The following is a 22,202-nucleotide window of genomic DNA, read 5'->3' on the forward strand; positions in this document are numbered from 1 at the left end:
TTTTTCGTTAATTTTTGTAATCTTTTTGTCAAAATTTTGTCCTCTGAAGTTACTGGGCCAAATTTAACCAAACTTGGCCACAATCATTATTGGGGTATCTAGTTTAAAACGTGTGTGGCGTGACCCAACCATGCAACCGAGATGGCCGCCATGGCTAGATTTTGGCTTATATCTCTGAAACCAAAGCATTTGTAGTCAATTGTTAACAATTTTTTTTAATTTTTAAAAAAAAATTTAAATTTTTGTAAAGTTTTAGGAAATATTTTCCACTGTAATAACTGGGCCAAATTCATTTATAGATAGAGATAATTGTAGCAACTAGTGTTGTTCCGATGATCGGAATAAATCGGAAATCAGTTGGTTGGGCCTGGCGATGTCGATAATCGATTGGGATTTCGTTCAATTAATTGTCATTAAAGTTTCCGGACTTTTAGCTTATCAACTTCAGGTCCGTTTGCGGTTTGCATATTATATGCGCAGTCAAACAAATAATAACAATTATATCAGTCCATAACAATGATAATGTAAAACATCCTATGATTAAAGACATAACCAATTTCCTTCTTTATAAACGTGACAAAAGCATTGACTATAAATATTTACAGATTGATGGAATGTTATTTAAAATTAATAACTTTGTATGAAATACTTTCTTTCAATACCGATACGTGTTACTTGAGAGCGTACATAAAATAATCCTGATTTTAGACAAAATAATTTCTTTGCTTCATTAGAACATGTTGCAAATTGCCTTTTATTAATGTTTTATCCATTTGTAGCATCAAAAACGTCATATTCCTTCCCAAATTGCTTGCCAAACATCGTTTATTTTTGTAAATTTTCCGAAATTTGTCCGCCATTAAAAAATATAAGAATCACAAATCAGATACTGTTCAACTATGTAATAATTCCGTATTCTTGCAACTATAAGTTCAGACGCACGAATGACACAATTGACAGAAAAATGATGATCACAAAAATGAAAAAAAAAGTTCTACACAAATAAGCAGACATTGGCTTAATCCCTTTTGTTTACTGTATATATTTTAATGCAAATGGTCCAAGGACACAGTTATCGTCCTTTGTTTTTCGTTGTCTACGAATGTAGTCCCTATTGTAAACAGTATATAACTTGCATGTTTTATTTGATACACTTTCCCAATTTATTTCTTGTTATTAAATGCATGAAATATTAAGTAGGGGGATGTAATTACATGTTTAAAAAATTTGGGTGCTGAATCTTTATGTTAAATAGTGATTTGGTCCAGTTCAAAAAGGTCAAATTTTATCACGTCTGAAGCTGTCAAACTGAATTTTACACCCCCTTAACACAGAATTGTCAATATTTTGAGTAAGAGCTGGTAGAAGTTTCTATAATTTTGATATTAATTGTCTCACTGGTAGTACACTACACTGTAAAAATCTTTTTGAGAAAGAGCAGGTGCGATTTTTTTAATTTGAATTTATTGTCTAAAAGAAATGCACTACGAAATAACTGTGTTCTCAGGCCAAATGCATTGTTTTATTTTTTTCTGTTAATTTTAAATTTCTTAAAGTTAAAAACTTTATACATCTTTTCTTAATTAGAAGCATTCAAATGTTTATACAGCTATGTCATTGAAATTGTATTGTGAGTTACACCATTGAAATTTGGAAATGTTAGTGTCACTGTTGGTAATTAATGTTGTAATTATGAGATAAAATATGTTCAAAATGAATCTTGATTCTTATTAATTCATTGTTTTAACTGCTCAATAAATAGTTATCAAAGGTACCAGGATTATAATTTAGTACGCCAGAATATGAAAAGGAAACAAAAGATCAAATATGAATATATAAACTCTGCAATGATATGAAATATACACATTAGACATGTACAATGAGACTAAATGCATGATTTCATTTAAAAAAAAAGGGTAAGGTATCATGATGCTATTATAACCAATAGTCGGTTGGTTACTGTCAACCGATTGTAATAGATAATCGGTTGTTATTTTCAAGTAGCAACAAGAATGTTCAGTAAAGAAAGATCTACAAACACATTCCCATCACCAAAACACAATTTTGTCATGAATTTATTTGTATCCATTGTTAATATGCACATAGACCAAGGTGAGCGACACAGGCTCTCAAGAGCCTCTAGTAATTATGCTCCGCCAACGATAGTAGAGGAGCATTATGTTTTCTGGTTTGTGCATCCATTCGTCTGTCCTTCCGTCCGTCCGTTTGTTTGTTCGTTCGTCCGTCTGTCCCACTTCAGGTTAAAGTTTTTGGTCAAGGTAGTTTTTGATGAAGCTGAAGTCCAATCAACTTGAAACTTAGTACACTTGTTGCTTATAATATGATCTTTCTAATTTTAGGACCAAATTAGACTTTTGATCCCAATTGAAAGGTCACTAAACATAGAAAATGAAAGTGCAAGTTTCAGGATAAAGTATTTGGTCAAGGTAGTTTTTGATGAAGCTGAAGTCTAATCAACTTGAAACTTAGTTCACATGTTGCTTATGACATGATCTTTCTAATTTTAATGCCAAATTAGATTATTTACCCAATTTCATGGTCCATTGAACATGGAAAATGATAGTGTGAGTGGGGCATCCATGTATTTTGGACACATTCTTGTCTGTTAATCTTTTAACCAATTCCAATGGGATTAATTTAAAGTCTTTAAATTGGTCTACATTGAGGTCAAAAGGGTCCAAATTAAACTTTGTTTGATTTCATCAAAAACTGAGTTATTGCGGCTGTATGATTATGATGCTGAATCCTATTGTGCATTTAGATTTTGTATTTTAGGCCCTGTTTTCAATTAGTCCATATTAAGGTTTGAAGGGTCCAAAATTAAACAGAGTTTGATTTCAACTAAAATTAAATTTTTGGTGTTTTTATATGCTAAATCTAACCATGTTGTTAGATTTTGGATATCAGACCATTCTAGAAAAATTAAATGTCCCATTTCAAATTTTTAAGATCTTTAACCACATTTATTTGTGTCAGAAACCTATGTTATGTCAAAAGTTTGATCACAATCTAAATTCAGAAAATATGGAGATTGAATACACAATCATCAAGTGTCATATCTATAAGGCACACTGATCAAAGTATCTATTTTACACAAATCTCATAACTTATTTCATGCATTCCAAATTTATGACAACACAATCTATCTTGGATGAGTTGAACCTCGGATAAGTCGAATACTTTGGTCCGTTACCTTCGACTTCGACATAATAAGGTTCAACTGTTTATAATGTGACACATTTTTATTGTATATTATTTTTGGGGGTAAATATTTTAGAAATTTCATAGTTCTACAACATTCTATGAGTGACATGAGTGAAGATATATTTACAGTGCATATTCCTCATTTTTTAGACTGTCATGTCAGAGAAATCTTCAGGTGTGACTGCTGGACAAGGGATAGAAGGTAATTTATTGTGGAGCCTACGACTTTTTTCACAGAAAGCTCGACATATGTATAGTGATCCTACGGCGGCAGCGTTAGCTAACTTCTTAAAAGCTTTATATTTTAGAAGCTAGAAGACCTGGATGCTTCATACTTTGTATATAGATGCCTCATGTGACGAAGTTTCCGTAAAGTGACTACTTGAAAAAAAAGTCAACATTTTTTGTAATGTTAATTTCTTTCTAATTATGAGTAATAGGATAACTATATTTAGGAGGTGCATACCTTGCAAGGTCTTCATGCACGTCAGACAATTTTCATTTGACCCAGATCTCATTTTAAGGATCAGTGAACAAGGTTACGTTTTCGTGGTCAAGTCCATATATCAGATACTATAAGCAGTAGGTCTACTATATTTGGTATATGGAATGATTGTAAGGTGTACATGTCCAACTGGTAGGTGTAATCTGACCTTGACCTCATTTTCATGGTTCTGTGGTCAAAGTTAAGGTTTTGAGGTGTTTTTTTTTTTCTAATACTATATACAATAGGTCAACTATTAGTATATTTGGTGTATGGAAATAGTTTATGATGTTCGTGTCAGTCTCGCAGGTTTTATTTGACCTTGACCTCATATTCACGGTTCATTTCTCAGTGTTAAGTTTTTGTGTTTTGGTCTGTTTTTATTCAACTATAAGCAATAGATCAACTATATTTATTGTATGGAAGGATTGTAAGGTGTATATGTCTGTCTGGCAGGCACCATCTGACCTTGACCTCAATTTCATGGTTCATAACATTGGTCAATGTAAAGTTTTCATGGTTAAGTTTGTTTCTTAGATACTTTAAGCAATAGGTCAACTATATTTAATGCATACATTGATTGTAAGATGTATGTCTGTCTGGCATGGTTCATCTGACCTAGACCTCATTTTCATGGTTCATTGGTCAATGTTAAGTTTTCTTGGTTAAGACTGTTTCTTAGAAACTATAAGCAATAGGTCAACTATGTTTGGTTTATTGAATGATTGTAAGGTGTACATGTATTTCCCGTTTGGTTTATCTGACCTAGACCTCATTTTCTTGGAGCATGTCAAGTTTGTGTGTTACTTGTAGTGAAGCTTTATAATTAGGACTATCAAGACAAGATAAAATCAGTGGTTAGTAAAGAAGGCGAGACATTTCAGCTTGTGCAATCTTGTATGTTATACTCTAAGAATTGCGGAATAACATGTTTTTGTATTATGTCCTGCAATCAACTGCAATGTATTGATGAGATTAGTCACTATACATGATAATAACAAACTATGGACCTATAGGGTTAGCAGCTTTCCAATAGATGAAATACATGACATAGTAAGTACCATCAAATAATATGGTCTTCTATAGGATGCTATATTCATGTTTATTCGTACTCTGCCATTGCAAGCAATATTCTACTTTGCTAGCATTTTTTTCCCCAAAAAAAATTAAAAGTTGGGTATTGTATAGACAACATACTGACACCGAACTACATGTATCTGACTTGGGACAGGCACATAAAGAATGTGATGCAGTTAATACTAAAAGAAGATGTGATATGATTGTAAATCAGACAACTCTCCACAGAGACCAAATGACACAGAAATTAACAACTATAGGTCACTGCATGTGCAATACAGCCTACAACAATGACCAAAGCCCATACCGCATAGTCAGCTATAAAAGGCCACGTAATGACATTTGTAAAACAATTAAACCATAAAACTAACGGCCTAGTTTAGGTACTAAAAAATTAAATGAAAACAGACTTTTTTGCCATCAGCATAATTTTGTATTGAACTGGATTTTAAGGAAAACAAATGTTGTCCTTAAAATATTTAAAAAATGATTTAATCTTTACGTTTTACCAAGGACAGGTATAAATTACTTGTGTTATATCATATGCTAAAAAATTGAAAATTTAATGCATACTTAAGTTAGATAACTATCTAAAGAGCTTTAGTCTCAGTCACAGGAAGCAAGACGTAGGGATTGCTTTTCCGGCAAAATTTCTGTCTCCAGCGATTATTCAGTTTTCTGCTTAAGTAAGTTTGATAGTCACTATACTGACCGACTTTAGAAACACAACACTAGATGATTCTTTTTATACGCCAGTTTACGGGACGTATTATGGTATACCGTTGTCCGTCTGTCCGTCCGTCGTCAACATGTCAAACATTAACTCAAAAACGCTTTGACCAATTTGCAGAATTGAAAGTAAAAGTCAAAATTAATTAGAGAAGCATCTTTTTTGTCGGCCACATATGTATAAATAAACAAACAAATGTGTTTGTTTGTGCAAGACGTATTAATTAACATCTATGTACATGATGTAAGTTTGGAGGCATTGACTCCATAGATACATCATTAAATGGAATTGTGATTTCTGTCATACAAGTTTGAGGCTTGACACACTTGACACCTGGTTCCCCACACTTCTTGTATTCAATTGTGATTACTGTCATACGAGTTTAAGGCTTGACACACTTGACACCTGGTTCCCTCCACTTCTTGTATTTAATTGTGACTACTGTCATACAGGTTTGAGGCTTGACACACTTGACACCTGGTTTCCTCCACTTCTTTTATTCAATTGTGACTACTGTCATACAAGTTTGAAGCTTGACACACTTGACACCTGGTTCCCGCCACTTCTTGTATTCAATTGTGATTACTGGCATATAAGTTTGAGGCTTGACACACGTGACACCTGGTTCCCTCCATTTCGTATATTCAATTGTGACTACTGTCATTCAAGTTTGGGGCTTGACACACTTGACACCTGGTTTCCTTCCACTTCTTGTATTCAATTGTGATTACTGTCATACAAGTTTAAGGCTTGACACACTCGACACCTGGTTCTCTCCACTTGTATTCTATTGTGATCACTGTCATACAAGTTTGAGGCTTGACACACTTGACACCTGGTCCCCTCCACTTGTATTCAATTGTGACTACTGTCATACAAGTTAAGGCTTGACACACTTTACACCTGGTTCCCGCCACTTCTTGTATTCAATTGTGCATATATAAAGTCAGGTTAATACAAGTCAATCGTCAATTTTTTTAAGAGTTTTCACCGAATAATTCCAGTAGATTTTAACATTGATTATTAGAATTGACTATAAAATTTAATATTGATAATGCTTTTCCAAACGGGAAATACCTTACTGTATTTCTTCTTATAGTTATTATTCTGCTGCCAAACTTTGACACAATTTCCCTCCGTAACCATAAGACATCACAATCAGGTTCACACTTAATAATGTTATCACAAATAGTTTTTTGGGTCTCCCCCTTTGAGTCTCAAAATGTTGTCAGTCCAGAGTTATCTGCCCAAAACCCAAACAAAAAATCTTGTTAGTAAATAAATGCCTGAACTGTCATAGGAAGACCAAAACCGATGAGTGGAATTTGTTCAAGAACTCACCCTGTGACTTTGATTTTTTTAAACCGAAAAGATTCAAAGACTCCTTGGTTGGGTTATGCCCCTTTGAAAATTAAAACAAAGTCGTTTGGCCACTCTAAATCAGAAACCGTAAGTGGTAGACACTTGGGATTTTCACCAATGATTATTCATTCATGTGACCTTATAGAGAACTGGACGTTACACAAACAACAATCAATCCATGTTTGACATAGACTTTTAATGATTTGTTAATGAAAAATATTGAAAACAAACTTTTAAATTGGTTAACAAATCTATATTAAACTTAGACTTTTTATAGAAAAAGTTATAATTACAGATCCAATCCACACACAGACAAAGTCCGCCATGTTAAACAGGTTACTTGGCAGTGGAACGTATGTTTCCTATGACATGCGCTGTATGGTAACAGGCCAGTTCGCGGTCGGAAAATCGAGTCTTGTCAAGCTCTTAGCTGGTGATGTCGTCCCAGAAGGAAGACATCCTACCGATGGGATTTCCCTAATAGAAGGTCGGTGTGGCCTCGATGTAGAGACTAGAAGCTGGATTTATATTGATCCAGGTAGGAAAATCTACAACATTAAAACTTTTCATTTATATTTGAATACCTCTTTGGTATCTTCCACCTCTCTATTAGCTTCAGAATCAGGTAATCTTTATAACTTGAAAAGACAAAGACATAGATGAACCTGCAGCTTATTAAACGAATTTAACGGTAATACGAACTCAATAACACTATTGTTGGGATTGGTGAATGTAGTTTCTCTTATGATTTAAACAAAATTCTATTCTGATATTCAGAGATATTGTCCTTTTATCATGTTAATGGTCATATTTTTGGCAATTTTTATATGCCTTAACTGGCTTAAGATATTGTTGTGCATTTTTTTTTCTACAGGCCGTTATACTGACTTCTGATAAAAAAAAAAACAACTTCTGCATATAATATTTGATTCTTACAGCAAGTTCAAAAGGATATACTATAATGTACTCATTGTAGAGCTCTTTATTAGTACCCTACCGACGGAGTCGAAGGGAACTTCAAGTTGCACTCTGTTCGTCTGTCTGTCCATCTGTCAGTCTGGTAAATCAGTTTTCCACACTTTTTATGCCCCAGCCGTTGTGAAGGGGGCATTAAGTTTTACCCTTGTACATCTGTACGTGCGTACTACCCAAAATTGATTTCTGTTCTCTTACTTAGCTGGCCTTAACCAAGTGTTATAAAACTTTATATACACAATGCTTATTACCACAAAACACAGATCAAGTTTTAATTTTGGTGACATCACTTTTACCGTTCTAGAGTTGTGCCCCTTTTACAATTGGAAAAATTCCTGAAATATATGTGTCTGTTCTCAGTTAAACTTTAGTTTGCCTCCAAATGTTATGAAACTTATGCACAATGCTTATTACCATAAAACTCAGATCCAGTACAAATTTGGGTAGCGTCACTTTTACAGTTCTTGAGTTATATCCCTTTCAAACGTTATATGCAAGCAGGGGCATCATCTGTGTCCCATGGGTACATTCCTCCATTTATCTACTCCATGCTTGAATATATTGATTGGCTATTTGGTGTATAGTTTTATCATGACAGGTTACAGATCAAGTTTGAATTTTATTCCGGTCTGAAGATTTTTTGCAGAGTTATGGTCCTTTGACTTACAAAATTCACTCAAATAATCAGTTTTCAGCACTAATTTTCGTCATGCTTGAAGGTATTGATTTGTTAATTGGTATATAGTTTTATCATGACAAGTTACAAATCAAGTTTAATTTGTTTTCCAGTCTAATGATTGAGTGCAGATTAATAAATGGTCCTTGGACTTATTGACTTGATATTTGTTAAATAGTTTACATTATGACAAGTTATAGATCAAGTTAAAATTTTGTTTTTTTAAATACAATGAATTTTTAACTGGTAAGGGACTATGTATTGCCATGCAATACTCACAGAATGCTTGTTAGCTATAAACTTGGAGTTTATGGTCTGTTTATCTGTCTGTCTGTATTTTTTTTTTAAATATTTCTTCTTCTTAAACTGAACTTAAATCATACCTGAGGCTTCTAGCTTCAAATTCATTTCTGAATTTCCTGCTCAAAGTTAAAACACAGGAATAAAACAGACAAAATGGTAGTTTTTGTCTTTGCTAAAAAGACAGTACGACACGTACATATAGTGACCTTATTTATTCTGTTGAGGCATATGTTACGGTTTTGCTAAAAATCATTCAATGCTTTTGGCTTTGAGTATGTCTTTTGATGGTATCAGTATAACAACAGCACAATATTAAACCAAAATAATTTTTTTTTGAATATTGTCTATTCAAGTGATATATATTATTTTACAGAAACGTATGACGCTTTAGATGTGGTTTACAATAAGGTGTTGATGACTTCAGTAGAAGAGGACAAAAGAAAAGAAGAAAAAACACCAAAGAAACCACATTTACCAGATTCAAACCTTGTTAGAAGTGATAGTAAAGTGATGACCGCTGGTCCCTCCCAACAGCCTCTAGCAGCCAAACCTTTGTCACCTCAAGTATCCGACAGTGTGTCCAAGAGAATACCAGAGCTAAAAACACATATGAAATCGAAAATGACAAAAGAAGAAATAAGAAAGAGAATGGAAAAAGTCCTTAAAAGTGGAGACTACAAGATGAAAGTAGGAAGACTGATTTTTTGGGACTTTGGTGGACAGTATGTCTACTATACCACACACCAAACCTTCATGACGTTCAGAGCTTTGTTTCTTGTGGTATTCGACGGAAGCAAAGGATTACATGAACTAGTCCCAGATGTTCTGTGTTTTCCAGGGCAGCACATGACACCAACACCAGCAGGTATTGTATGTTAGTTACAATACAAAGACTCATATTGAACATCATTCATTGTTTATTATGTTAAAAAAGCATTTACTTTATCATTAGTAATAACAAGACTTCCAGGTTACTGTGCCAATACTTACTTTAATATTGTGAAGACAATGATAGTTTTCCCAATAATCAGTTGGAATTTACCTGTGATTTAAATTTTTGCAAAGTGTACTGTCCCATTGAATAGTTACCATAGCTTTTTTATCTGTGTTGATCATGTTTATGTTGTCCCATTTAATAGTTACCATAGCTTTGTTATCTGTACGTGTTGTTCATGTTGATGTTGTTCAAAGGAAACTTGGAATTTCGGATTTTCATGAAAAAAATCATTCATTGATTATAAATAGGGCTGTACATACAAAAACAATACTAGTGATACAAAAAATCATTAAAACTGAATAAATGACATATATTACAAAATTATATTAATAATAGACAAGAAATGAGTGCTGATTAGTTATTTTCTAAACAGTTATTGTTAGTGATCTCATGTGTTCAATTCTTGTCAGATTTTTTATGAAATTTATATTAAGTATATCTCAGTAGTATCGTAGATAATTTCCAAAATCAGTGCCGATTAATTATTTTCAAGCATTCATGCCCATTTGAAATATTAAATATATCTAAATAGCTTAACATTTCCAGTCAAGTCTGTGTTTTCTTAATTTTTTTGTAGAGTAAAAAGAACAAAAAAAAGGTTATTTTTTAAGTAACTGCCGCTGGACCTTGCAAAGGTGAAATATGTGCTATGCAGGGGATAGTCGGTGTATTTTATTTCAAATGGATTTCCGTCATCAAAAATAAATTATCTGTCAATTTGCTCCCTAATAAAATGTATTTCTTTGGTTTTTATCACTATCAATTATGACATACCAGTTTCTAATTTTATTAAACTTTTATTTTATTTTTTCATATTGTTTTTATATTTCAGTATTCCTTCAACATTGGGTTAACTCTATTCTAACATATTGTAAGGTGGTATATGTAGGCATTCCGAAGATCTTATTTGTTGCCACTCACAAAGACCAAATACCAGTGGTAAGTAATATAATTTAGATATAACAGGAGGCTGATCAATTAATATAATTTAGATATAACAGGAGGCTGATCAAGTAATATAATTTAGATATAACAGGAGGCTGATCAAGTAATATAATTTAGATATAACAGGAGGCTGATCAAGTAATATAATTTAGATATAACAGGAGGCTGATCAAGTAATATAATTTAGATATAACAGGAGGCTGATCAAGTAATATAATTTAGATATAACAGGAGGCTGATCAAGTAATATAATTTAGATATAACAGGAGGCTGATCAAGTAATATAATTTAGATATAACAGGAGGCTGATCAAGTCAATCTTTTTTCGTGTCCAGTTATATTTGTAGTTCTTAATTAATTGTAACAAGGATGATTTTGTTTGCCTTTTTTTTTTGCATTATTGCCTTATATCTTAAAAAGTAAAATAGATAGAAATATACATAAACAAGGTAAAATGATCATTAAAACAAGAAAGGTAAATATGCTAGATATACTTACTGGAGGTGTGATGGGATGATTGAAGCTGTTAATTTTCTCCTTGATAATATTTATGTCCGTTTCGGCAACAAAGTTTTTTGACATGTTGTAGGTATTCCTATGGGCACTAATTGCACCCCTTTAATAGCAGACATGTTTTTGTACTGTTATGAATAAACTCATCATAGATACCAGGATTACATTTTATATTTACATCAGACGCGGGTTCCGTCTACAAAAGACTCATCAGTGACGCTTGAGTCCATAAAGTTAAAAAGGCCAAATACAATACAAAGTTGATCATTGAGGACCGAAATTCCTAAAAGTTTTGCCAAATATGAATCACAGCTTATGACAAAACTCAGTAAAAACTCGTCTCAAATGCATTTAATTAATAAATTCAACAATACTTACCGTTATCTTGATGATATTTTTTCGTTAAATAATCAAATATTTTCTCAATATACTGCCGCAATTTACTCAAAGGAACCTACTTTAAATAAATCAAATTTAAACAGTAATAACTGTCCTTTCCTAGATACAGGTATTTCTGTTTTAAACGGGGAAACTCCACACTAAAATTTACATCAAAAGGGACGATTTTCGTTTTCTATTGTTTATTTTCCCATTTTGGATGGTGATGATCCTTTGGCACCATCTTACAGTGTTTATATTTCACAACTCGCTCGCTATGCCCGTATCTGTTGTGACATTTTTTATTTTAACGGACGTAATCAATGTATTTCTGGTAAATTAACAAGTCAGGGATTTCGTTACCATAAATTACTTAAAACCTTAACTAAATTCTTCCTAAATATAAAGATTCGGTTCTAAAGTTTGGTTGAACCTGTAGAAAACTTATTTCAAACGGGATAGCACATCCTCATTTTTACTGAAATGTTGTTTACTGTGCCCTGAAATATAGAAACGATCCTGGTAAACTTATTGATCCTTTTAAATAAACTTATTCTAAAAGGTTACCAATTCAACACTGTAATTAGATCATTGAATATTGTTTTTATTGGTATTAATATTGATTTTTTATGCCCCACCTACGATAGTAGAAGGGCATTATGTTTTCTGGTCTGTGCGTCCTTCCGTCCGTGCGTCCTTACGTGCGTCCTTCCGTCTGTGCGTACATTCGTCCCATTTCAAGTTAAAGTTTTTGGTCAAGGTAGTTTTTGAAGAAGCTAAAGTCCAATCAACTTGAAACTTAGTACACATGTTCCTTATGATATGATCTTTCTTATTTTAAAACAAAATTAATCTTTTGACCCCATTTTCATGGTCCACTGAACATAGAAACTAAAAGTGTGAGTTTCAGGTTAAAGTTTTTGGTCAAGGTAGTTTTCAATGAAGTTAAAGTCCAATCAACTGGAAACTTAGTACACATGTTCCCTTTTGGTATATCAATTTACTTTTAAGGCCAAATTAAATTTTTTACCCAATTTCACGGTCCATTGAACATGGAAAATGATAATGCGAGTGGGGCATCCGTGTACTTTGGACACATTCTTGTTTATCAGTAAATTAAAAGCAAACTAAATATTATTTCATATACATATACACATTCATGGATCTACAGTCTGTCCATGCCTGTATCTTGGCATTGTACAAGGTCCTGTTTTTCTCTGACTGTTTATGACGTCTTCAAACTAAATCCATTGGATGTTGGATGTGTATTGATTGATAATTTAGTCTTAGATGCATGATTTTTTATTAGTTGTTAGTGGCTTTGAGTACTCTCAGATCCGTACTTGGTGTCTCTTTGTTGTTGGGATGTACAAGTATTTGGCCACGTCCACTTGTATTTGTAGTATTTGTATCTATCTGATGGGTTAAGCCTTTTTCAACTGACTTTAATAGTTCATCTCTATGTTGTACTGTTACACCCCTGTCCCATGTTAGGGGAGGGTTGGGATCCCACTATCATGTTTAACCCCGCCACATTCTGTATATATGTGCCTATCCCAAGTCAGGTGCCTGCTATTCAGTGGTTGTCGTTTGTTTATGTGTTACATGTTTGTTTTTTCGTTCATATTTTACATAAATAAGGCCGCTAGTTTTCTCGTTTGAATTGTGTTACGTTGCCATTTCGGGGCCTTTTATAGCTGACTATGTGGTATGGGCTTTGCTCATCGGTGACCTATAGTTGTTAATTTCTGTATCATTTGGTCTCTAGTGGAGAGTTGTCTTATTGGCAATCATACCACATCTTCTTTTATATCTACAAATAAGGTACTATGGCCAGAAACGACAGTGGATTCCTTATTGGAAAAATCCCCCTTAATGATGAGTTTTTTTCACATTTCTCTCATTTTGGCCTATTATCAATTAACAGTAACAGATCAAAAAAAACTTTAATAAGCAAAACTGATCAATATGGCCAGATATACAAAACAGAAAATACTTCTGGTCCACATTTATCAAACTTGGTCGCAATCATCATTACGGCAATTAGTTTTAAAAGATTGCCGACATGGCTTAAAATAGAATATAGGAGTAAGATGCAAGTTTTGTCTTTTATCTTGTAAAACACTGTATTCTATAAAAATATTTAAAAAGCATGCATTGTTTGTAAAATTCTTTTACTATTTTTTACTCTTTTTACTTTACTATCATCGACTTTTAAAAAAAAAATGTAATTTTAAAAATTGATAATGTCATATCGTAAATTATCACTTTGAAGGAGGATGTGGAGTCCAGGCGTGAGGAGTTGTACAATGGAGTAGAGGAATTGTTTAAGGACCACGAGGGACGAAACCATCTTGTCCTAACACAACGGATATTTGTCAATGCAAGGGATAACACAGATACAGAAATTGAAGTCCTCAAGAAAGCCATCACAGAACTTACGTTTGAACATCCTTGTTGGGGGGAGAAGATGCCAAACGCGTGTGTCCCCCTTGAACTTGAGATTGCAGAGCTGGTGGCAGAAGGAAAACAAATCTTGTCATTGAAGGATGTAGAAGAATTGAATGTTATAAGCAAGGTGTCTGTACTGTCCCCTGACCAACTCAAAGATTTCCTAAATTTCCACCACTCACTGGGGAAGATAGTGTACTTTGATACTCCACAACTTAAAGATTTCGTAATCATCAACCCCTTACTCATGGTGGAGGTCATGAGGTCTTTTGTGACAGGTATGTATATCACTACTTAGTATGAAGGTTATGAAGTCCTTTGTGGTAGGTATTAATATCACTACTTAGTATGAAGGTTATGAAGTCCTTTGTCATAGGTATTAATATCACTACTTAGTATGAAGGTTATGAAGTCCTTTGTGGTAGGTATTAATATCACTACTTAGTATGAAGGTTATGAAGTCCTTTGTCATAGGTATTTATGTCAATACTTATTATGAAGGTTAGGGGCCTTTATGACACTTATTTATCTCCATACTTATTAAAGAGGTTATGAGTTCCTTTATGTGAATACTTATCGCGGAGGTTTTGATTTGTGACAGGTATTCATGTCATTGCAAATTATGAAGGTTATGAGGTCCTTTGTGACAGGTATTTATATCATTCCAAATAATGAAGGTTATGAGATCCTTTGTGACAGGGTATTTATGTCATTCTAAATTATGAAGGTTATGAGATCCTTTGTGACAGGTATTTATGTCATTCTAAATTATGAAGGTTATGAGATCCTTTGTGACAAGTATTTATGTCATTCTAAATTATGAAGGTTATGAGGTCCTTTGTGACAGGAATTTGTGTCATTCCAAATTATGAAGGTTATGAGGTCCTTTGTGACAGGTATTTGTGTCATTCCAAATTATGAAGGTTATGAGGTCCTTTGTGACAGGTATTTATGTCATTCCAAATTATGAAGGTTATGAGATCCTTTGTGACAGGTATTTATGTCATTCCAAATTATGAAGGTTATGAGATCCTTTGTGACAGGTATTTATGTCATTCCAAATTATGAAGGTTATGAGATCCTTTATGACAGGTATTTATGTCATTCTAAATTATGAAGGTTATGAGGTCCTTTGTGACAGGTATTTATGTCATTCCAAATTATGAAGGTTATGAGATCCTTTGTGACAGGTATTTATGTCATTCTAAATTATGAAGGTTATGAGATCCTTCATATTTTGCTTAAAACAAGATTAAATTTGCTTTCAAGTGAACATTGATTAATTACATATTTATCCTTAGTTGCATTCAAGTTGGTTGGTCTCTGGTGGATAGTTGTTATATTGGCAATTAAACCACATCATCCTCTTTTTAAAGCGTTTTTTATGTTTTTTATATTTTGCAGATAAAGTATTTTGGCCAGAGGAAAAGAAAATTCATGAAACTTTTAAAAGAATGTCAAAATATGGGACCATAAGACGGGAAGACCTTTTTCTAATCTGGGAGCAAAAAGATATCAGTGCAATATTGCCATACAAAGAGTTCATATTTAACAGCTTGATTTATTTAGATATCCTAGCAGAGCAACGGAGATATGATACATCTACAGGAAGTCGGTTACCAGTGGAAAACTTCTTTGTTCCCTGTATGGTTACAGAGAGAAATACCACCAACTTCATGGACAAAGAATGTACACCAGAGAGAGCTATATGCTTAGCGTTTTTATTTAAAGGCACTATTATACCACCAGCCCTACCAAATCGTCTGATCAGTGCATGTCTTAGCATGTGGACCGTGAAGCAGTATGAAGGGAGACAACTCCTGTTCTCAGGATTTATTGGTTTATCATTTGACAAATCACATGATATCGTTGTATGCGTTGAGGGCAACAAGATTCTCCTTTACATAGTTCACAGAACCTCCTCCGGGTTAATCGTACCTGATATAGCTACAGGTGTTAAAGAATGCCTGGTTGTAACAATGGAAAGAATCTCAGATTTCTACCACTCCACAGTCCATGCAAAACGCAGCCAACAATCGCCATTTCACATTGAATATTCATGTTCAAATTTAAAATGCTTCATCAGTGCAGAAGAAGCCAAGCAGACCAATGGATGGATTTGTGACAAACATAACCAAACACACAAAAGAAGACACTGGCGCGTTTGGAATCAAGATCAGGTGTGTTTAACATATCAGGGAAACAATCAAATGAGTAACATAATCAAATTATACACACATTAATCATACAATATAATAAGAATCCAAGAGTCAAACAAGTAATTGTATTATAGTTAATATATAATTATTTTATAGTCTTGAGCATTATCTTGCAGACTTTGTATCAATTTATAATCATGATGTTCAAATTATGCTGCCTAAAAATATTCTTTAGAATTATTTATAATCGTTTTCTCTGTTCATTAATCTATCTGTGTGTCTGTTCTTCGATTCCTTCGTGTATCAAACGTTTTTCACATAAAAAGTAAGTATAACCTTGCTTGATCGAAACACAGATGAAAGATAAACATCAAAGGAAGAACAAAAGATAATATATTTTTGTCACAAAATGACTGCTGTTTAATGCCAGTTGAATTAAATTAAATATAATGCGCATTTAAAACATATTTATAACATTTTATTCGAAATAATAATTTTCATATTAATTTTTCTGCAGACAAAAGAACAGTGTGAAGAGGACTGTCAAGGTAAATATTGTAACACTTCAAAATAATTCCAATCTGTAGAAACGTGTTCAAAATAATTCCAATCTGTAGAAACGTGTTCAAAATAATTCCAATCTGTAGAAACGTGTTGAAAATAATTCCAATCTGTAGAAACGTGTTCAAAATAATTCCAATCTGTAGAAACGTGTGTTTGTGTAGACGTGTCCCTCTATTGACTTTAAATTATGAATTGTGTTGTGAAACCTGTTGATCTGTAAATTTAAGTGTCCCTCAATGTTGATCTGTTTGTTAAAGTGTCCCTCTGTGTACTTTACATTGTGACTTGTGTTGTGAAACCTGTTGATCTGTTTGTTTAAGTGTCCCTCTATGTACTTTAATTTGTGACTTGTGTTGTGAAACCTGTTTATCTGTAATTTTAAATGTCCATCAATGTTGATCTGTTTGATTAAGTGTCCCTCTGTGTACTTTACATTGTGACTTGTGTTGTGAAACCTGTTCATCTGTTTGTTTAAGTGTCCCTCTATGTACTTTAATTATTGACTTGTGTTGTGAAACCTGTTCATCTGTTTGTATAAGTGTTCCTCTATGTAATTTAAATGGTGACTTGTGTTGTGAAACCTGTTGATCTGCTTGTTTACGTGTCCCTCTCTGTAATTTAAATGGTGACTTGTGTTGTGAAACCTGTTGATCTGTTTGTTTAAGTGTCCATATGTGTACTTTAAATGGTGACATCTGTTTGTATACGTGTCCCTCTATGTATTTAAGATGGTGACATATGTTGTGAAACCTGTTCATCTGTTTGTATAAGTGTCCCTCTATGCACTTTAAATTGTGACTTATTTTGTGAAACCTGTTCATCTGTTTGTTTAGGTGTCCCTCTATGTACTTTAAATGGTGACATGTGTTGTGAAACCTGTTGATCTGTTTGTTTACGTGTCCCTCTATGTACTTTAAATGGTGACTTGTGTCGTGAAACCTGTTGATCTGTTTGTATAAATGTCCCTCTATGTACTTTATATGGTGACATGTGTTGTGAAACCTGTTGATCTGTTTGTATAAGTGTCCGTCTATGTACTTGAAATGGTGACTTGTGTTGTGAAACCTGTTGATCTGTTTGTTTAAGTGTCCCTCTGTGTACTTTACATTGTGACTTGTGTTGTGAAACCTCTTTATCTGTTTGTTTAAGTGTCCCTCCATGTACTTTAAATTGTGACTTGTGTCGTGAAACCTGTTGATCTGTTTGTTTACGTGTCCCTCTGTGTACTTTACATTGTGACTTGTGTTGTGAAACCTCTTTATCTGTTTGTTTAAGTGTCCCTCCATGTACTTTAAATTGTGACTTGTGTCGTGAAACCTGTTGATCTGTTTGTTTACGTGTCCCTCTATTGACTTTAAATGGTGACTTGTGCTGTGAAACCTGTTGATCTGTTTGTATAAATGTCCCTCTATGTACTTTAAATTGTGACTTGTGTTGTGAAACCTGTTGATCTGTTTGTTTAAGTGTCCCTCTATGTACTTTACATTGTGACTTGTGTTGTGAAACCTGTTCATCTGTTTGTTTAAGTGTCCCTCTATGTACTTTAAATTGTGACTTGTGTCGTGAAACCTGTTGATCTGTTTGTTTACGTGTCCCTCTATTGACTTTAAATGGTGACTTGTGCTGTGAAACCTGTTCATCTGTTTGTTTAAGTGTCCCTCGGTGTACTTTAAATGGTGACTTGTGTTGTGAAACCTGTTGATCTGTTTGTTTAAGTGTCCATATGTGTACTTTAAATGGTGACATCTGTTTGTATACGTGTCCCTCTATGTATTTAAGATGGTGACATGTGTTGTGAAACCTGTTGATCTGTTTGTATAAGTGTTCCTCTATGCACTTTAAATTGTGACTTATTTTGTGAAACCTGTTCATCTGTTTGTTTAGGTGTCCCTCTATGTACTTTAAATGGTGACTTGTGCTGTGAAACCTGTTCATCTGTTTGTTTAGGTGTCTCTCTATGTACTTTAAATGGTGACTTGTGTCGTGAAACCTGTTGATCTGTTTGTATAAATGTCCCTCTATGTACTTTAGATGGTGACATGTGTTGTGAAACCTGTTGATCTGTTTGTATAAGTGTCCGTCTATGTACTTGAAATGGTGACTTGTGTTGTGAAACCTGTTGATCTGTTTCTTTAAGTGTCCCTCTGTGTACTTTACATTGTGACTTGTGTTGTGAAACCTCTTTATCTGTTTGTTTAAGTGTCCCTCCATGTACTTGAAATTGTGACTTGTGTCGTGAAACCTGTTGATCTGTTTGTTTACGTGTCCCTCTATTGACTTTAAATGGTGACTTGTGCTGTGAAACCTGTTGATCTGTTTGTATAAATGTCCCTCTATGTACTTTAAATTGTGACTTGTGTTGTGAAACCTGTTGATCTGTTTGTTTAAGTGTCCCTCTATGTACTTTACATTGTGACTTGTGTTGTGAAACCTGTTCATCTGTTTGTTTAAGTGTCCCTCTATGTACTTTAAATTGTGACTTGTGTCGTGAAACCTGTTGATCTGTTTGTTTACGTGTCCCTCTATTGACTTTAAATGGTGACTTGTGCTGTGAAACCTGTTCATCTGTTTGTTTAAGTGTCCCTCGGTGTATTTTAAATGGTGACTTGTGTTGTGAAACCTGTTGATCTGTTTGTTTAAGTGTCCCTCTATGTACTTTAATTTGTGACTTGTGTTGTGAAACCTGTTGATCTGTAAATTTAAGTGTCCCTCAATGTTGATCTGTTTGATTGAGTGTCCCTCTGTGTACTTTACATTGTGACTTGTGTTGTGAAACCTGTTCATCTGTTTGTTTAAGTGTCCCATTATGTACTTTAATTATTGACTTGTGGTGTAAAACCTGTTCATCTGTTTGTATAAGTGTTCCTCTATGTAATTTAAATGGTGACTTGTGTTGTGAAACCTGTTGATCTGCTTGATTACGTGTCCCTCTCTGTAATTTAAATGGTGACTTGTGTTGTGAAACCTGTTGATCTGTTTGTTTAAGTGTCCATATGTGTACTTTAAATGGTAACATCTGTTTGTATACGTGTCCCTCTATGTATTTAAGATGGTGACATGTGTTGTGAAACCTGTTGATCTGTTTGTATAAGTGTTCCTCTATGCACTTTAAATTGTGACTTATTTTGTGAAACCTGTTCATCTGTTTGTTTAGGTGTCCCTCTATGTACTTTAAATGGTGACTTGTGCTGTGAAACCTGTTCATCTGTTTGTTTAGGTGTCTCTCTATGTACTTTAAATGGTGACTTGTGTCGTGAAACCTGTTGATCTGTTTGTATAAATGTCCCTCTATGTACTTTAGATGGTGACATGTGTTGTGAAACCTGTTGATCTGTTTGTATAAGTGTCTGTCTATGTACTTGAAATGGTGACTTGTGTTGTGAAACCTGTTGATCTGTTTGTTTAAGTGTCCCTCTGTGTACTTTACATTGTGACTTGTGTTGTGAAACCTCTTTATCTGTTTGTTTAAGTGTCCCTCCATGTACTTGAAATTGTGACTTGTGTCGTGAAACCTGTTGATCTGTTTGTTTACGTGTCCCTCTATTGACTTTAAATGGTGACTTGTGCTGTGAAACCTGTTGATCTGTTTGTATAAATGTCCCTCTATGTACTTTAAATTGTGACTTGTGTTTTGAAACCTGTTTATCTGTTTGTTTAAGTGTCCCTCTGTGTACTTTAAATGGTGACTTGTGCTGTGAAACCTGTTCATCTGTTTGTTTAAATGTCCCTCTGTGTACTTTAAATGGTGACTTGTGTTGTGAAACCTTTGATCTGTTTGTTTAAGTGTCCCTCTATGTACTTTACATTGTGACTTGTGTTGTGAAACCTGTTCATCTGTTTGTTTAAGTGTCCCTCTATGTACTTTAAATTGTGACTTGTGTCGTGAAACCTGTTGATCTGTTTGTTTACGTGTCCCTCTATTGACTTTAAATGGTGACTTGTGCTGTGAAACCTGTTCATCTGTTTGTTTAAGTGTCCCTCGGTGTACTTTAAATGGTGACTTGTGTTGTGAAACCTGTTCATCTGTTTGTTTAAGTGTCCCTCTGTGTATTTTAAAAGGTGACTTGTGTCGTGAAACCTGTTGATCTGTTTGTATAAATGTCCCTCTATGGACTTTAGATGGTGACATGTGTTGTGAAACCTGTTGATCTGTTTGTATAAGTGTCCGTCTATGTACTTGAAATGGTGACTTGTGTTGTGAAACCTGTTGATCTGTTTGTTTAAGTGTCCCTCTGTGTACTTTACATTGTGACTTGTGTTGTGAAACCTCTTTATCTGTTTGTTTAAGTGTCCCTCCATGTACTTTAAATTGTGACTTGTGTCGTGAAACCTGTTGATCTGTTTGTTTACGTGTCCCTCTATTGACTTTAAATGGTGACTTGTGCTGTGAAACCTGTTGATCTGTTTGTATAAATGTCCCTCTATGTACTTTAAATGGTGACTTCTGTTGTGAAACCTGTTGATCTGTTTGTTTAAGTGTCCCTCTATTGACTTTAAATGGTGACTTGTGCTGTGAAACCTGTTCATCTGTTTGTTTAAGTGTCCCTCCATGTACTTTAAATTGTGACTTGTGTTGTGAAACCTGTTCATCTGTTTGTTTAAGTGTCCCTCTGTGTACTTTAAATGGTGACTTGTGCTGTGAAACCTGTTCATCTGTTTGTTTAAATGTCCCTCTGTGTACTTTAAATGGTGACTTCTGTTGTGAAACCTGTTGATCTGTTTGTTTAAGTGTCCCTCTGTGTACTTTACATTGTGACTTGTGTTGTGAAACCTCTTTATCTGTTTGTTTAAGTGCCCTCCATGTACTTTAAATTGTGACTTGTGTCGTGAAACCTGTTGATCTGTTTGTTTACGTGTCCCTCTATTGACTTTAAATGGTGACTTGTGCTGTGAAACCTGTTGATCTGTTTGTATAAATGTCCCTCTATGTACTTTAAATTGTGACTTGTGTTGTGAAACCTGTTGATCTGTTTGTTTAAGTGTCCCTCTATGTACTTTACATTGTGACTTGTGTTGTGAAACCTGTTCATCTGTTTGTTTACGTGTCCCTCTATTGACTTTAAATGGTGACTTGTGCTGTGAAACCTGTTGATCTGTTTGTATAAATGTCCCTCTATGTACTTTAAATGGTGACTTCTGTTGTGAAACCTGTTGATCTGTTTGTATAAATGTCCCTCTATGGACTTTAGATGGTGACATGTGTTGTGAAACCTGTTGATCTGTTTGTATAAGTGTCCGTCTATGTACTTGAAATGGTGACATATGTTGTGAAACCTGTTCATCTGTTTGTATAAGTGTCCCTCTATGCACTTTAAATTGTGACTTATTTTGTGAAACCTGTTCATCTGTTTGTTTAGGTGTCC

The 22,202-nt window shown here is 34.1% G+C and overlaps 2 protein-coding genes across 2 annotated transcripts in view; both read left to right on the forward strand.

Annotated features, from left to right (window-relative positions):
* LOC143054955 (uncharacterized) overlaps positions 1 to 22,202 on the forward strand; it is a 244,707-nt gene that overhangs the window by 58,689 nt on the left and 163,816 nt on the right. The gene's annotated exons all lie outside the window — the stretch shown is intronic.
* Positions 1 to 22,202, forward strand: part of LOC143054952 (uncharacterized) — an 82,988-nt gene that overhangs the window by 35,741 nt on the left and 25,045 nt on the right. The window contains exons 9-16 of the mRNA XM_076228047.1: positions 3,376 to 3,427; positions 7,174 to 7,416; positions 9,206 to 9,697; positions 10,662 to 10,768; positions 13,941 to 14,372; positions 14,745 to 14,766; positions 15,521 to 16,296; positions 16,793 to 16,823. Coding sequence (XP_076084162.1) covers positions 3,376 to 3,427; positions 7,174 to 7,416; positions 9,206 to 9,697; positions 10,662 to 10,768; positions 13,941 to 14,372; positions 14,745 to 14,766; positions 15,521 to 16,296; positions 16,793 to 16,823 — 2,155 coding nt within the window. The remainder of the gene's footprint in view (positions 1 to 3,375; positions 3,428 to 7,173; positions 7,417 to 9,205; positions 9,698 to 10,661; positions 10,769 to 13,940; positions 14,373 to 14,744; positions 14,767 to 15,520; positions 16,297 to 16,792; positions 16,824 to 22,202) is intronic.

This window comes from Mytilus galloprovincialis, chromosome 12 (assembly GCF_965363235.1).
Source record: "Mytilus galloprovincialis chromosome 12, xbMytGall1.hap1.1, whole genome shotgun sequence".
NCBI classification, from domain to species: Eukaryota; Metazoa; Mollusca; class Bivalvia; order Mytilida; family Mytilidae; genus Mytilus; species Mytilus galloprovincialis.